At 36.8% G+C, this 19,067-nt stretch overlaps 1 protein-coding gene across 3 annotated transcripts in view; it reads left to right on the top strand.

Moving 5' to 3' along the window:
• LOC146004285 (transferrin-like) overlaps window positions 1–19,067 on the top strand; it is a 219,343-nt gene that overhangs the window by 9,102 nt on the left and 191,174 nt on the right. For 2 of the 3 annotated variants that reach the window (XM_083142995.1, XM_083142994.1), the window contains exon 2: window positions 15,815–15,917. In XM_083142995.1, the coding sequence (XP_082999121.1) occupies window positions 15,820–15,917 (98 nt within the window). In that variant the 5' untranslated portion in view covers window positions 15,815–15,819. Of the gene's footprint in view, window positions 1–15,814; window positions 15,918–19,067 lie in introns of those variants that run through there. The other variant, XM_083142996.1, reaches the window with a different exon arrangement.

The following is a 19,067-nucleotide window of genomic DNA, read 5'->3' as shown; positions in this document are numbered from 1 at the left end:
ATGCGTTGATTGCAATTAAATTGATTGGGGGACGAGATTAATTTTGTTTATTTTACTTCGCTTTCCTGCCACTTTTGAGTAATCGCGAATATGAGGATGAGCGATGATATGATGAAGTTAGTGAAGGAACATTCACAAAGAACTCAATGCCCAGGTCGGGATTCGTACCAGGGACCCCTGGCTGCGTACTAATCTCTCATGGAATTAGGCTTCAATTAAGCTATATTGAACTTCGTATACTTAAACAGTAGAATTAAAAAGACCCTTATGTTTTGAAAAGTAAAAATATAGTCAGCTTCAATTTCACATCAAATTATACGATAAAACCAGTAGCGTTATTAGTATTACGCAGGTATTATATGTAAAAGATAGTTTGGCCGTAAGCCACCTACAAAATTTGATACTATGTTGAGACTATCAAGTAGAGTGACCAACGTTCGACCTTGAATTCAAGGGAGATTTCCAACTTCCGGCATTGAATTTATGGGAGATTTAGCCGAAACAAATTTTGCGTATTTTAGCAGCGCGACATCACTCCAGCAAATGATTATGGAATTGATAATATTAAACAAAAGATTAATTTACATTTTACATAATATACAGATCACAATCAGGGGCGTAACTACGCTGGGGCAACCAGAGCGGTGCCTCTGAATGGCCCCGAGAGGCTGGAAAAATGTGATGGATTTTCTTGAGTTACCTCAATAGTGTTTACACGGATCTGAATTGTCGGCGGGATAAAAAAGGGTATTTTTGTATTGTACTAGTTTGTAACAAAATACAGCATCTGCTTTCAATTTCTTCGTTCGTAATATCCTTATCGTGCCAGAATATGAACTCTCCGTTGCGCTAAATGTATGAAGAACAAATTATAAAATAACCGATTATATGCAAGCCAATTAACTAACTAACTCTCTAGCCTTCTTAAACCCGAAGGTTCATGGCTGCAGCAACACAGGCCTTCCATCTGGCCCTATCTTGAGCAAGATCTATACAATCTTTTCCATCCCTACCGATTTCCCTTAGGTCCATCTCAACGTTGTCCCTCCATCTTCGTCTTGGCCTTCCTACAGTTCTCTTACCATCAAGTTTTCCAATAAGAATCCTGTAAACCCCTCTTTCCTCTCCCATTCGTGCCACATTGCCTTCCCACCTAAGTCTTCTTGATTTAATTATTCTAATAATATCTGGACATGAATACAAATTATATAGTTCTAAATTATGTAACCATCTCCATTCACCTGTCTCCTCATCCCTTTTAGGTCCTAAGGATCTTATTTTCAAATACTCTCAATTTATGTTCCTCTTTCAATGCAAGGGACCAAGTTTCACATCCATATAATACTACAGGCAAAATTACTGTCAGTGTTGTCCACGGGACGAGACGGGACAGGCTTTTAAAAATTCGAGACGAGACGAGACGAGATTGATCATGTGTCCCGAGACAAACTAATATTTTCGAGACGAGACAGCATTTCACAGCATTTCCACGAGACGAGACAGGCCAAAGTCTCGTCTCGTGGGCAACACTAATTACTGTTTTGTATATTTTAACTTTAAGTTTCTTAGATATTAAACTAGAATACAAAAGTTTATGAAGAGAGAAGTAACATGCATTTCCTGAATTAAGCCTACTTTTTATTTCCTCTTTAATATAATTTTCATTTGTTAATATTACTCCTAAGTATTTGAATTTGGAAACTGGTTCAAAAGAGTTGTTATCAATAATTAGATTTTGATTATTACCCAACACTTGGTTTCGGCCTGTAAGCATAAATTTAGTTATCTCTTTGTTAACTTCCAAGCATATTCTTTAGCAGTTTTGAAAAATATTTAAACATTTTTCCTAATTGTATTTATATCATCCCTTAATAAGTCTACATCATCTGCATATGCTTACAACTGCGTCACACCATTTAATTTTAGTCCTTCGTTCGGTTCTTTTACCTTCCTAACAGCATATTCTAAGGCAAAATTAAAGAGCAATGGAGATAATGAATCGCCTTGTTTTAACCCATCATGAATTGTAAATTTGTCAGACACATTAATACCCACACGAATTTTACTTTCTGTTTCACTGGTGCATAATTTTATCATACTAACAAGCTTCTTAGGCATTCCAAACTCGACTAATACATTATATAATTTATCTCTTTTGACCGAATCACATGCTTTTTTGAAATCAATGAATAGCTGAAGGACATTTTGATTATATTCCCACTTTTTTCAAGTGTCTGTCTGATGTGAAAAAATTGATCTGTAGTTGATCTGTTACGTTTAAATCCACATCGATAATCACCTATAATTTCATTAGCATATGGTGTTAGTCTTGTTACAAGAATGTTAGATAATATTTTATATGTTGTTCAGAGTAGAGAAATTCCATGGTAATTATTGCAGTTCATTTTATCACTTTTTTAAACACAGGAACAATTATGGATTCTTTCCACTGTTGAGGGATTTCTTCTCTATTCCATATTACACAAATTCATTTATGATTTGACATATTAACAAATTTCCACCATATTTAATTAACTCAGCTGGTATTAAATCAATGCCAGGTGCTTTGTTATTCTTTAGCCTTTTAATAGCATCTTTAACTTCAGTCAAGTTAGGTTCTGGAACTAAAGGTTCTGCTGTGTGCACTTCATTTACTTCTTATTTATCTCCTACATGAACATTTAAAAGGTCATTAAAGTAGTTCTTCCATCTATTTAGAATATCGCTAGGGTCAGCTAGAAAATCACCGTCTTTATCTTCTATCAAGTTTACTTTAGGTTGCCACACATTTCTAAATTCATTTACACCTTTATATAATTCTCTGATATTTTTGCTTTTGCTGTTTGTTTCAATTTCGTTAATTTTCATTTTTTTACTTCTAAACGTGCGGTTAACTTCTCGCTTTATTCTATTATAATTGCTTAGATTTGTAGCATCAGAGTTATTTAACCACCTAAGTCTAGCCTGATTTCTTATTTATATTAGGTTATGACATTCATTATCAAACCATGGCGTACTTTTTCTTGGTTTATGGTATCCTATACTTTCTTTAGCTGCTGATTCTATTTCATTACGTATGTGCTCCCAATTCTTATTTACGTCTGTTTCATTTATATTTTCATCACCATTTAAATCCTGCAATACATGAAATCTATTTGACAATTTAATTTGTTAATCTTTCTTAATTCTTTCATCAGCAAATTTTCCTGTATTATATTTTAGAACTTTTAGATTTTGTTGCTTATGATTATCACTGCGAGTCTTTCTCTTAATTTAGCAATTACTAAATAATGGTCACTGGCACAGTCAGCACCTCTATGTGTACGAACGTCAATTATGCAAGTATGCCTTCCCCTATCAATGAGAATATGACCTATCTGATTATGAGTTTTACCATCTGGAGAAGACCAGGTATATTTATGGATATCTTTATGTTTAAAAGTGGTACTTTTCAAAGTTAAATTCTTTGAGGTTGCGAAAGTAATCAATCTTATGCCATTATCATTACTTAATTCATGAAGACGTTCTTTACCAATCGTGGGTTTAAATGTCTCTTCTTTGCCAATCTGTGCATTACAGTCACCTATTAGAATTTTGATATCATACTGAGAAAATTTATCAAAGACCTGTTCTAACTCTGCATAAAAATCATCTTTAGTATCTTTATCTTCCGTTGGTGCATGTATGTTTATTAAAATAATTTCACACGACCTACCCTGTAAAACTGCATAAGACCCGAGATAATTCTATTATTTATGAAAAAGTCTGTTCCAAAGTTATGATTTTCAGTACCACAATAGAAAAAAGTATAATTTTTAGTTTTACAATTCCCTTCTCCTGACCACCTAACTTCCTGGACAGCTACTACATCTAATTTATACTTAACTATCTCATTAAATATACAAAATGCACCAGGCCGATAAAGGCTCAAAACATTCCAGGTGCCTAATTTAATATCCTTATTCATAATGTAGATCTTATCCTTAGTCCAGGGACCTCCCAAAGTAGTCTCCGCCCGGAGATCCGAATGGGGGACTATTTTACCTCCGGAATATTTTACCTTGCGAACATCCATGGCCTCATATTGCTGTTTCTTGACATGTCTTTTTACAGTGCAGAGTTGTCAGCTCTACGCCTAACACCCAATATGAATGGAGGACCACACCTGTCGTTGGTCAGCGGATCCCTCGGATCACAGAGAAGATAATTTTATACCCAGAGAAATCCCGCTTACGGCCGTCACCCTTCACGACGCTTGACTGAGCACCGGTAGTTTTCTGAGCACTCTTGGTAGTTCTGATACTCGTCGTTAAGGAGAGCGCACAGCGCCTTACCTTCAGTTTCTCTCCAGAAGGTCCGCAAATTCCCACCAGGAGATGGCTTTGAAAAATTTTAAGGGTTTTCTTCAAATTAACGCGAGCTAAGATCACAGCAGATGGCTAATGTAAAGAAATTTAAAATAAAATAACCAAAAATACAAGACAAATGGGGACTCGAGTTTAACTAGACCGTAGGTTGTCTAATTTATTTTATGGTTTAACAGGGTTTCCCCGATGGTACAATGGTTGCATCGTAACCTTGTAATCAAGGGGTCCCGGGTTCGATACCCGGTGGACGCACATAGTGGTTCCGATCCCACTTTAAACTCTAGGTCCAGTCCCGATTAGCCTTACTCTGCATAAAGTGGACCAAATCAATCAAGCATGGTTTATTTATAGTCGTTGGTTCCATTCACAGGCATCATTTGCTATCTAACTCATAGGAACTTGTGATCTCAGATAATTTCAGTTAATAATTTCCCTCGACAGATGAGAATAATTTAGCCATCTCGTCAGACTCGAATCAGGATATGATTAGACGAAAATTCCCGTATCGCTACCGTTATCAATCGGATGAATTATGTTGCAGTGACTTATAGTAAGTTTCTGTGTCCCACTCTCCCCCCTTCATTCCGCGCAAGTAAAATATTGTGAAGCCCCTTAGAGAAAAGAAGAAATTTATCGAGAATCCCATATTGCACATATCATTGTTGATAGTAGATAGAACAAACGGACGCACAATAGTTAGACCCCCACCCCAACACACACAAACTTGCACAAGAATTAAAATACATATCGAAATAACTGTATGAGGACATTCGGAATATTTTATTTTGCTTCACGCAGTGGCGAAGTCATGGTTCTTTCTTGGAGAAGGGAGGATTCTTCGTGCGGAAAAATATATAATGCACGATCTATTGTATTTTTGTGCTTCATACAATCTTAAAGAAAAACAAAAAAAACAATGCATTCACAAAATACAATTTTGGAGGATTATTTAAAATATATTAAAGACTACTCTTTTGAGCTTCGATGTGGGAAGCGATTCAGCACCAAAAAGCTTCCCATCGCTTAGGAAGTCAAATATTCAAAGAAAAAGCCACATTCGTCGACCAATACTAATAGTAACAAATATACCACAGCAATCTTGTGACTTCAATGCTCGAGGTTGGATTGTCCGTGTTGTCTCAGCATCACAACATCGATTGGAATATACAGAAGGAAATAGAGCGACGATGGGACTCGATTCGCTGGTCAGTGTCATCCAACAAGGAAGTCTATTGGAAAAACTTGACCCTCGAAAGTTGTCACACGAGCGCGGAATTATGTTGGTGCACCTCGATACTCTTAATCATAATTTTAACGATGAAATTTTTCCCCATATATCACTGAACATACATTTTTCTAAGAATTTTGCATAAAACAAACCTTCTTTTTAAAGGAATAGCATAACACACTGAGAAAAGGGGTCTGTGCTCGGATCTAGCTGGAAGAATCACATTGCAAGACAATTACGAAATTATACAAAAATATGTCTTTTTACGAGATAATTGAAGATATATTTGTAAAAACGCGAAATTGGTAAAATATGTCAAAATATGCCTAATCAAGTTCATCTATTTCGGCTGATTTTCATCAGATATGTAAAGATCTCATCACAGTATTCGATCCGATACCAAATAAAAAATATGTTATAGGCCTAACATAAAGTACCGGGGCCTATTTATAAGTCCTTATTAGTATGATCTCTCGATATTACGGCTGCAAAATATGATCCCTTAGAGAACTCCACCTTAGAAATGAAGAAGCTTCGGGGATGGTTTGGATAACTTGTTGAAGCAACGAAAATATATAACAGGTGGAAGGTTTCAATTGAAATCTCTGAAAAGAGAATCAAAAGATAAAGAAACACTTTGAAGAACTCTGTCAGGATCAGGATTCGATATGGAAATTTTCACAAAGTGACACGCTTTACTTTCATTAAAATTGTGTTGTCTTTCTTTTCTATTTTGTCAATTACAATTAATAATGGTAAATATTACAATATTACATTATCTCCATTACTCTTTAATTTTGCCTTAGAATATGCTGTTAGGAAGGTAAAAGAAACTAAAGAAGGACTAAAATTAAATGGTGTGACTCAGTTGTTAGCATATGCAGATGATGTAGACTTACTGGGGGATGATGTGAATACAATTAAGAATAATGCTAAAATATTTTTCAAAACTGCTAAAGAGATAGGTTTGGAAGTTAACAAAGAGAAAACTAAATATATGCTTACAAGCCGAAACCAAGTGTTAGGTAATAATCAAAATCTAATTATTGATAACAACTCGTTTGAACCAGTTTCTAAATTCAAATACTTAGGAATAATATTAACAAATGAAAATTATATTAAAGAGGAAATAAAAAGTAGGCTTAATTCAGGAAATGCATGTTACTTCTCTCTTCATGAACTTCTGTCTTCTCGTTTAATATCTAAGAAACTAAAAGTTAAAATATACAAAACAGTAATTTTGCCTGTAGTATTATATGGATGTGAAACTTGGTCCCTTACATTGAAAGAGGAATATAAATTGAGAGTATTTAAAAATAAGATCCTTAGGAAAATCTTTGGACCTAAAAGGGATGAGGAGACAGGTGAGTGGAGAAGGTTACATAATTTAGAACTACATAATTTGTATTCATGTCCAGATATTATTAGAATAATTAAATCAAGAAGACTTAGGTGGGCAGGCCATGTGGCACGAATGGGAGAGGAAAGAGGAATTTACAGGATTCTTGTTGGGAAACCTGATGGTAAGAGACCTGTAGGAAGGCCAAGACGAAGATGGAGGGACAACGTTGAGATGGAGCTAAGGGAAATCGGTAGGGATGGAAAAGATTATATAGAACTTGCTCAAGATAGGGAAAGATGGAAAGTCTGTGTTGCTGCAGCCATGAACCTTCGGGTTTAGGAAGGCTAGAGAGTTAGTTAGTTATTACAATAATTACATAAACATAAATTAATATCAAGTACTGGAACTTTCTCCCTTTTTAAAATTTAAACGGACAGAAATGCTGAATGATAATCAATTCTCATAACTGGGGAATTTTTAAAAATTAAATGTATACATATCTTCGTATATACTTTGTCTTAATGTTACTTAATTTATTTGTGGAAGTAAAAGATACGAGGGTTACATCAAAAGTCTTGGCAACCATTTTTTCCCACGATAATGCGGGTCGGGCGAGAAATTGTAAAATGTATAGTGATAACCCCGTCACATGCAATGTATTGTGACGCCACTAGATGGCAGTGGCTGCCAAGACATTGAACTGAGGGAAGTGGGAAGTCAGTGCGTGTTTAGCAGTAGTCCCGTCGTGAACAGCCTTCTCATGTCAAAATAGCAGTTCTCCGAGGAAGGAATGCGAGAGAATGTTACACTGAGCTTGTGAAAGCTTTAGGAAATGATGCTCTACCGTACCGAACTGTTGCGAGGTGGGCAGCAGCGTTCGGACGTGGAAGAGAAGCAACTGCCGACGTGCAACGTTCAGGACGACCTGTGACTGAGCGTATTTTGTATTTTTCTCTATCCTGATACAGATCTCTATGTTGTTCAAAATTCATACATTAAACGTTAGCATATATGGTGACCTTCCAATTGTATATTTTACAATTTCTTGCCTGACCCGCATTATTGTGGAAAAAAAGTAGTTCCATTTTGTTATTTTGCGTTGTCCTTCAGAATGTCCACAAATACGGCTGCTCAGCTTAGTATCAGAAATATAAAAAGTGTACCGATAGAACGATTTCATCATATTAATGAGGGAAGATATAAAATACGAAAGTATGAATGAAACATGAATGACCATGAAAAGAGAACCCAAATTCGTGTAAAGATCTTGTGAAGCAGGATGCGTCTGTCGGAACAATCGTATCCACAACACAGGACATTCATCCATTGTTTTCTTCCAAGGGATAGGTCTTTCCTTGCAACCTCCTTGCTGTTCGATCTTCAGCTCTTCGATTTGTAGCAGCGTAGGACCCATTCAAGCATTTGGTATCTTTTTCTTCCCCGGATTTTCTTTCCCTTTAAACATATTTCTTCAATAGCATCACTTGGGATACAGTTTCTTCTCATCCAGAGGTCCAATCAATTTATTTTTCTCTTCTTCATTATCTCCAGCATTGATCTCCTTTCCCCAACTATTCCTAGCCCTGTTTCATTGCTCACTTTTTCTGTCTATTTCACCTGTTACATTCGTCTCCATAATCACATTCCATTCGCTTTTTCTCACTTGCTCTCAGTGTCCATATTTCCGCACCATATAGAGCTATACTCTATACAAACACAGGACAATTAATAATAATAATTAACAAATATAAAAGTAAAAACGACAACCACAAGGCACAAAAAGATGAAGACAACATAGACACCATCATATTCTGCTGAGCCCCTTCGCGTCAACACCGCATCTCCACGTAGAGGGGAATCTTATATAAATACTATAATATATAATGTACTATTAACGAGTATTAATAATTTAGCCCACACCGAAAAGGACAATGTAATGAAATTACACGGTTCGTTGGCATTTCTAATGAGACGTAACGGGAATGTTTGAGATAGATATTCAGAGGTAGTGCCACTGACGACGAAGCAGTAGCTTGAAACTATGTGGACGTACGGTTCAAGCAGCGTACTGTGTTTGAATTTCCGACTGCGGAAGATGTTCCACCTATCGAAATCCACCATCGGATGCGTGCCGTTCATGGAGAAGCATTCGTTGTTGACGTTAGCGCAGTCAGGAGGTGGGTGCAGACTGTGCACACGGACAACCCGGCCACGGCCACTTTTAAAGACAAGCACTGGAGTGGACTCCCTCTGCAACCACTCGAGAAATGGTGGCACGTGTTGATGACCTGATTCGAGGTAATCATCGCATTAAGCAGAGGGAGAACTTCGACATTCTGGGCATATGCTTGAAACCAGTGATCGAATTGGGCCGGTATGAGCCTGTATGACATACAGGTAGTAAATTAAGATGTCAAAAAGCATACCGGCATTATAATTGAAGCTTATCGCACAATGAGCTACGAAATGGCCAACAATGTACTTGCTAATGTCAATCTCTCTCCTTCTCTCTCTCTTTTCAACGTTTAAGTTGTACCGTACAGCACTCTGCACTCTTCCCCCACCACGCCGTCCAAGGCTGAGCACTCCTTGTCGATCATACGTCATGAGAAACGCAACAATAGCGTCTGCAATTAAGATAGTAATTTAAATTAGTGGTGATAATGTAAACTTCTCTATTTCCATACGAGGATTAAAATTATAGCGTTAACTGTTTTGTACTTTTAACAATTACTGTATTTGGCTTGATAGATCAAAATTATTTAAAAATGTTCAGTCACTGGCTCGTCCGTTTACTTATCATAACTGCCCACAATTCTGATCTCCATTCGTATGGTCGTGGATTGAAGTTGAAGAACAAACGCTTTAACTTGTTATTGTACTGTATAAAGTGTTTGTTTCTCGCCCAGTTGGTGTCACGGGCTGTTGTGTGCGACATATTTATTTTGCATGTGTGTCACAAGTGAAAAATGAATTCAGATTTGTGGCTCAAACGGACACCTTCCAACAAACGCGATACAACTGAAATTGAATTTCAAAGTGCTAAAAGCGTAAGTATTAATATATATATATATATATATATATATATATATATATATATATATATTGGCAATTCATGCGTGGCACAAATATAAAAGGAGGGCAATTTGTGGTGATAAAGGACAGAGAATGAGAATCGATATGTTTTTAAGAAATCACATAAAAAATAAAGGATTGTATCAAAAGACAAGGCTGTGCATACGAGCATGCCGGCAGAAATTTATTTCCAATTTGGCCACTGCTTGAAATAGTGAATCACATCATCAAACAAACTTGGGTTCAAAAAAGTGGGTTCCAAGTGGGCTCCTCGTCAGCTGACAAAAGGTAGCCAACCTCATTTACGTATCTCTGAATGCATGCAGAAACTAGTGCACCGATGGCGGAAGAGTATAGACGCTGGTGGGGACTATATCGAAAAGTATATGATGTTACCCTTTCAAAGAGGATATTCCAAACTTTCATTTGAATTTAAAATCATAAATTTCCTTCACTCAATTAAAAAGTTGTAGCCCAGGAGGCAAAACGTATTGAACAACCTACGTACTTTTTTCACATTTTGCATTAACGCATTATACTTTCAATTAGTTTACAATTCATAATTATTTCATATCAACCTAAATTTTACATATTTTCGATGCAACATTTGGGTGTGTATAATTTATTTTTACTTCAATATTTAAATTTTCCAATATTTTATAATATATATATTTTTTGGATGCCTCAATTGTTGACCCCATGCACCTTGGTTGAATTACACACCTTGATGTCTGGTCGTGTGTGAAGAAAACCAGCTATCATCATGTGGACATTATAAATATGATGTCCTCTCGGACATTGCTTAAAACTCTTTACCCTGCGAAGAACCGTCGTCACCTTGTGATTCCAGGTTTAGAACTGATTAGCCTGTCTGTACATGAACTGAGAAACAAAACCTCAAACTCAAACATGCGAAGAAGGACGAGCATTTGATTGATGTACGCTCATTAAACATATTGATACCTTATTTTTTATTCATCCACTTACTTCTGCAAGAGTAAAAGTGCCAGAGTGTGATATTAAAAAATGAATTAGAGGTTTATGTAATTTACGTTAATAATTCTTGATACTACCCAATTACTTCGAGTGAAAAACGGTGAGGACGTGAGCTGGAGGACCAGTAAACTAGTTCTTTAAAGGTCGAATACCCGGTCCCAATAATTTTATTCGTAAACAGCTTTGTGATTTTTAAACTTTATCCGTTAATTAAAATGTATCCTTGAAATTTAATATTAATAAATAAATTATGACATAATCAAAGAGAGAATTAGTTCGATTATGTCTTGGCTTCTTCTCAAATATAAGATTTGGTTTAAATTACGTAATTGACAATGTCTGGATCTAATAGAATCTTTTAGTTTCCTCTGGCCAACATCATTAAATTAATTTGGATGCTGTTTTTCAAATTCTAATTCAAATTCTTTATTTGAGTGGGCGAGGTTCAGCCTGAGGCTGTTCTGCCACCTAACCCATGTCATGGAGTACATTTAAATTTACATTTCTTATATGTGCTTACAGTGTTATTAACTATTAATACAGTACAAAACGAAATGTACGAGTTAGCTAAAAAAAATGCTGTTTTTGATCAAATAATTATAATAAATGTTACATGAATAAAATGATACAAGAAATGGTGAAAAGACAACATTAAAAAAAGTAAAATACAAATTAAAAAGAAGATATCGACAAAATACATAACATAAACATACAAGTTACATCATAGTATTTGAACACAATCTCTGCTATGCTAAAAGCAAATTCTTTACTTAATTTCGGAAAGATTCTATTTTTAGGTATACTCGACATGCTCGTAGGTAGCGCATTCCATATTTTTGCAGCTAAATATGAAAAGGAAGACTGACCTGCCTGTGTGTTGCAGTGTGAATGGTTAAATTTGGAATGGTTTCTTGTGTGGTGGCTGGTGCACACTGGTGCGAGGGATCAACATATCTGCCAGATACGTCGGCTTGCCAGACGTAATAATTTTATGTATAAGGCAATATGTATGCGGTAGTCGCCTACGGTACATATTCAGGATATTGTTGTCTTTTATGGAAGGTAAAATATGTTCGCGCCTCGAGATGCGAAATATGAACCGCATGCACGCATTTTGACATTTGGAATTTTTCTTCCAAAATTCCATTTATTCTACCAGAGTACACCACGTCACAATAGTCGAGAAATGGATATATAAGTGTTTCAACTAATTGCTGCTTGATTTCTGAAGATAATAGTCTGTTAAATTTAAACAAAAATCTAAGTGTTCCAAATGATTTATTGATATGACGGCTAATATGCTCATCCCATGACAGACGAGTATCAAATATTAGTCAAGACTTTTAACTACTTGAGCTCTAGGTATGACATCACTATTTATTTTAATTGATGTATTGGTGAGCTCGACCGAGCCAATAGCATTTCGAGTTCCAATGAATGTATAACATGATTTATTAGCATTGATTTTAAGGCCATTTGCATCACACCATGTTTTTATCGCACCCAAATCATTACTTATGTATTCCGTATTTATGGCAATTTCTGTTGGATGGAATGATTTCATTAGTTGGGTGTCATCAGCATAGGAATGTACGTTACAGTATTTGACAACTGACGGTAGGTCTGCAATATAAATCGTAAACAATAGGGGACCTAATATAGATCCTTGTGGCGCACCAGATGAAACATATAAAGTATTAGATAATAAAGTAGGAGACAGTTTTACGTGTTGATTCCGGTTACTTAGATATCAAAATACCAGTTAAGGGTAGATTGTGAAAAACTGTAATATTTCAGTTTACTGAGTAGTAATTTATGTTGTACCGCGTCAATGGCATGTTCCATTTCGGACACCGAAATATTTCAATTGATCAGAATATTTTTACTTCAGTATATTCGCTAATGAAAATTGCTGCGTACACTAAATTAACCGTGGTCAACCTCCCAATTTGGAGGCAGGAAGTAACTCCCCCCCTTTCCGGTTAGATTGTTTGATCGTTCACCACCACTGTCACGAAAGTATTTTCTGATATCGTTGTAGAAAATCGAACGAAAACTATCTTTCCAGTTAGTTGTCAGCTCGGGCTGCAAGTCGCTTCACCATTCCGACCCTAACTCGAAAACGATTCCACGGTTGTAATTCAAATTTGGAGGCTGCACGGGTGAAAGTATCCTCTCAGCGAGTTTCATTAGGATTGTTAAAGGTCCAGGAATTATAAATAAAATCAATTCTGGTTCAGAAGAGAAAATCAGCAAGCGTAAATGTGTTCTGGACCGTAAAGATCATCTATATCTGTAAAGTATTTCAATTCGGTCCAGTAACTTTTATTTCCGGATCAACTGAAATACGGTCCAGGAATCTTTTTTAGGATCAATTTAAATACGGTCCAAGAACCTTTTTTTCCGGATCAGTTAAAATTCAGTCCAAGCCTCGTATTGAAATGAAACAATACGCAACTTGGACCGAATTTAAATTATGCGAGAAAGAAAGGTTCCGGTCCTGTTGCAGAAACCAATAGAACCCATTACAATGTATGAGTTCCTGGATCTTTAACAATCCCAGGGGTTTGGGGGAAGGGGTTAAAGATCTAGGAATTGTACATAAATTCAATTCCCGTCTGGAAGTGAAAATCCGCAAGTGTAAATGGGTTTTGGACCGTAAAGAACATTTTTATGTTTATGGTATTTCAATTCGGTCCAGGAACATTTTTCCGGATGAATTTAAATAAGGTCCAGTAACGTTTTTCTCCGGATGAATTTAAAAACGGTCCAGGAACCTTTTTTCATTATCACTTTAAATACGTTCCAGGAACCTCTTTTCCCAATTGGTTTAAATAGGGTCCAAGTTCCGTATTGAAATGAAGCAATACGCAACTTGGTCCAAATTTAAAATTGTGCGAGAATAAAGGTTCCGGTCCTGTTGCGGGATCCAATAGAACCCATTAGATTTTATGGGTTCCTGGACCTTTAGCAACCCTGCTTTGATTTCTCACCAGCATTGTCGAGAAAGAGTGTCCTCTTTAATACTAGCGAACCCCGAGAAAGAAAGGCCATCTTTCCATGTGGGTGCCAGCTCGGGCTGCAAGTTGCAAACTTCAGGAGGACATCTCGTGGCCCGGTATAATACACCCAGGGCTCAGAAGTTGAGAAACACGATGCAAGATCCTTTTCTCGGGAAAGTAGAAGTCCCTTAAAAATGGAACAGCGGAAACGCAAAGGTTAGTTGAGAAGATCGTCCGAGTAGAGAATTCTTCCTAGGAGTTTTCTGGGGACATTGGATTCCGCCTTTTTCTGTTTTGTTCTAATATTCTATAGGAGAGACTCAATTGGTTGATGGATAACACTTTTCAAGACATCAACGAACATTTGTTGGGTTATTTTTGGACTTCTCGAATTTACAACACGATCTCGTTCCCTTCATCTCATGTTATATGATATTGCAGAAACATGTCCCTCCATCTCCCCCTCCCCTTCCGCTAATTGTGAGTTTGCGTCATCCTGCAGGATGCAGCCTTCGTATAACTGCGCGACCTGCTTTTGTAAGTGGGCCAACTTGGAAAAATTCCAGTGCATTTTGTTATAGGAAGATCCTAGTAGAGAAACTGTTCATTATGTCCTTCCTGCCATCTCTGTTTGACACTAAGTGTCAGAGGATATTCGGAAACTCGCCCACAATTTTGATCGTGACTGAAAATCTAATGCTCGGTAAGAATTGTTGGTTTGCGAAGGTTCCTAAATGTCAACCTGTATTCCTCACAATACGAGTTAGGGCGTCCCGGAATGCGTAGTGGTAACGTAGTCGCGTTGTAATCAAGGGGTCCCGGGTTCGATACCAGGTGGAGGCACCTGTTGGTACGGATCCCACTTTAAACTGTAGGTCCAGTCTCGATTAGCCTATCTGTGCATTAAGTGGACTTGAAACAACAAATCAATTGTAATACGAGTTACAGCGTTAACCAGGAGTGTCCATTCCCCACAAATCCCATGACGCACTCACAACTCCCATGTTTAATGCTAAATTCTTTGCTCTTTTACTACTAATCTATTAATAACCATTGCAGTGTAAATGTTCTAATTAATTGATTATAATTATGACGGGGACCATCTGCTAAAGCACACAAAAGTCAGCCTCACTTCTAGTTCTGGCAACTGCTTCTTGCAGGCCAACGAGGCTCTGGCGTCTGGACCCAAGACCAGGATAATCCTTTGTGGGTTCTTGTTTCCTGTGTACATGTATAGCCTTGTGTGTGCTGAGTGCCCCTTTACAGCCTCAGCTTTTAACCTAGGTAGTGAGAAAATTTTGTCCTCAGAGAGTATATGTTCTTGTTAAGTAATGAATGAATGAATTAGTTTCAAAAAATGAGTGAGATGTTTCTTAACAGTCCTACTTTATTTTCTTGTCAGAGGCCTGTCTTTAATTTTGTTTTACTTAAGGGGTTAATCCCCATGTCGTGACTGGCAAAAACAGCCTAAGTGCTAATGTACCGATGAAAATAATTAAGTAATTAAAAAAATAAAGTAAATATAATTATGACTGTGTTATTTGGCATCTCTAACCTTTATAAGGCTGCAATGATCGATTGTCTTGTGTGCGTTTTGCACATGCATTCGGAAGTTAGAATTTCTATATGTGAACCCATGATGGGTGGGACAGAAATACTTCTACGTATCGTATATAGTCCTGCATCCACAGCGAGCCTCCGTAAAAATGCATACATATATTCAGGGATTTCTTTGTTCTTATTACCTCTTACTTCCAGTATTGTTTTGACTTATTTAGTAAAAATGCATTATTTTTACTTTCAGATGTGATGTGCCTCTACGACACTCAAGTTGAAACAGTTCTGAAACAGCACGGATCTTTGGACTTCCCGTGGTTGGATATAGATGCCGTAGGAGCGAGTGATGCGTAAGTTGCTTTTTTTAAAAGAAAATCGAATAAAATTATCTCCTTTTAACGTTAACATTTATAAGCTGGTTTTCACATCAAACTCAGATCAGGCGAGTTGAAACTCTGCAAGGGCTCGTTTGAAGAATCAAACTTATCGACCGTGAATCGATTTCGATTATGGTGCTGCTATCTCTGCTTCGTTTACCTTACTTTTCAAACTACCCTCGTATATCCCACATTTACTCAGTTTTCCTAAGAAAAAGAGGACATGGTATTCGTCAAATGATTATAAAGCATTTAAATGATGATGCTAATGATAATAACTAGCCTCAACCTCAAAGGCCATATTCCTCAATTCAAAATTCTTTCGTTATTGATATAGTAGACATTTTTTAACCCTCCGTAACCCGCACGGCGGCACTGAGTGAAGCCTATTTTAAATTTTTCATTTATTCTCCTTACCAGCGATATAATGGCCGGGAAAGCACTATTCCCACGAAAACATAGAGCAATTCGCGCCTGTTTTCTGGCGTTCTTTCAGTTACTTACACGCCTTTGAACTGACCGGTCCCTCTTTGGATCGGGAACGTTTCCCACCTTAAATCATAGCACGCCAGCCATGTATTTGACGGAAAAAGAAGAATAAAACGACGGTACATTGTTCGGAATGCAAATTATGTGTGTGCAGAAACCATTGCAATACCCATACAAAATATCAGTGTTGTCAAAATATCGATATTGAAAATTTAAAACATTCGGTTCCTTTTATTTGAGTCAATATATCTTTTCTACGTATATCTCGTAAAAGTAGGAGAAACATATTCTGATTTGAACATTTTAAAAATACTTTGTAAGTTTCTTCGAGTTGTGTTTCATATATTTGATTGCTTTTTCTGCGAGTCACTAAGATTTTGACTGAGAAATTTGGAACAAATAGCTCCTTTCTAAGCCCATATAAGTTGTACGATTTCAATTCGTTTTGAAAAATTCTTTGGAAATTTTGTAAGTGGTGAGTTCATTTTTTAGTTTCTTCATTGTATGGCAAAGTTCTAATTATTTTTATAATAATATTTTGGTGCATTTGCTTAAAGAGTATAAGCTTTTTATGCTATGATTAGGGACGTGAAGTTTTCGTTTTAACGATAACACCGAAAAGTTGAGGAAAGCAAAATAAAGTGTTTAAAATGTTTTTGGATAGGTAAAGGAGGCAAGATTTAGGTGTTTCGGAATAGCGATATGATGCGAATTCTGTCATTTTCCAGAATAACACCGAATTTTACACTTTCACGCGAAAAACGCCACGAATAGTATGCAATATAAACTGGGGATATCACTTACTCTGTTCAAAACGTTATTCTGTCATTTGTAGTCTAGCTGGTGATAGTTCGATTAAAAAGAGATTGCCATGCTTCATTTTGTAGTTGTGCACAGACATGACTGGCAGTGTTTAACCTCCTCCTGAAATAGAATTCGCTCTGGGGGATCTTCCCAAAGGGAACATTTTCAGGCACCTGTTGTGTTTCGGGGGTGGAGAGGCGTGTATGTGTGTGTACACAAAACGGTATTTTGAGGTTGCAGAGGGATGTTTTGCCATTGTTAAGAAAATGTGATGTGAATGATTGTGTTCAAAGATTTGGATGTTATCATTCAATAAATATTTCATATTTAGTGGCTGATGAAATGAAATAGTTTTCCGAACGGAAAAAAATTGCTAAACATTTGCTCATTTCTCACAAAGGTAAGCCACATTTTTTTTGTCATTAAAACTAAAATTTGTCTCAATTTTCCATAACTAAAACAATGTGAAAATCTTTATCATAGAAAGAACAGTAAAAATGTATGTAAAAATAACACCGAATTTTGCCATAAACCGCGAAAAATAACAACGAATTGCAGTAAAAAATAACATCGAAATTTAGAGAAAAATGAAACGAAAACTTCACGTCCCTAGATATGGTACACTTTCTCTATTTTTTTTAGTTTATTTCCATTAATAGCCAATACAAATACAATAATTGACGTGTTTGCGTTTTTATATATTTCGCCCGATTTCCAGTAAGTGCTAGTATAATTTAACATCGATTTTCATCGATAAATTCATGTAAATAACGTTGGTTTTGATAATGCGGCACAGAGCACCGCGCCCGGGACATTTGTGCGCGGATAACGGAGGGTTAAACTTCCCGTACATAACTAAAAATATCCATGTACAGTCACCGGAAATAAATATGGGACACCTAGATCCTGAAACCCTCTGTTTCCTGCAAGGCAGTATGTGTGTTCCCTAGCGCTACGGGGCTGAGAGACGTTTTCATTGGAAAATTGCTATTAAAATCCACTTTTTGGCCGTAGAGTTAGGCTTAGGTAACACACGCAAAGCCTTGCAGGGAACGGAGTGTTTCTGGATCTAGGTGTCCCATTTTTATTGCCGGCGACGGTACGTACGCACATTCGTTAATTCACAAACACAAATGAAGAGCTCGGATGTAAAACATGGTAAGTGACATTTTGGTCATTTTTTAGTTCCAAAGTAAAATGTGCCATCCTTAAATTTTCGAGTGAAATTGCAATGTGCATTGGACTTAGTGAAGCCTTGTGAAATTGATAAACACAAAACGTAAACAATTTATCTACAGTACAGCTTTTAACAACCTTTTTTCTTAATGAACTCAGAAATGACCAAAATGTCACCATGTTTTACACCCTAGTCCTTCAAATAATATCTGAAGATAGCTTCATTGCTCGTTTTCATACCATGTTCAACATTCAAAAGCTTTATTGAAATGCTAATTGAATTTACTTGCAAAATTTGTGAAATATCTAATTTGAATTACCATGCAAATAACTTGGTGGTTATCAACACGGTTGACTTAAAGGTAGTTGTGCGCCGGACCCCGTGGCTGAGTGGTTAGCACATCGCGTTGCGACGCCAGGGGTCCCGGGTTCGAATCCAGTTCGGGCATGGTTGTTTGTAAAATGTCCTTTTATTAATTTCATCACTCCTCTCCTTCTTCGCAAATTAGCCAAGAGGCACAAACCGCGAAGTAAATTAAAACAAATCAAATCAAATCAAAATCAAATTAAAGGTAGTTGTGAACTCTGGTGATACACCTTGAGGTGGACCAACGCCGCGCATAATGCCAGAGGAGAGGAGAAAACAAGTTGGCA

Source organism: Lepisma saccharinum, chromosome 21 (genome assembly GCF_977018435.1).
Source record: "Lepisma saccharinum chromosome 21, izLepSacc3.1, whole genome shotgun sequence".
Taxonomy (NCBI): Eukaryota; Metazoa; Arthropoda; class Insecta; order Zygentoma; family Lepismatidae; genus Lepisma; species Lepisma saccharinum.
The sequence above is the reverse complement of the archived record's forward strand: the minus strand, read 5'-3'. Positions and strand labels throughout refer to the sequence as shown.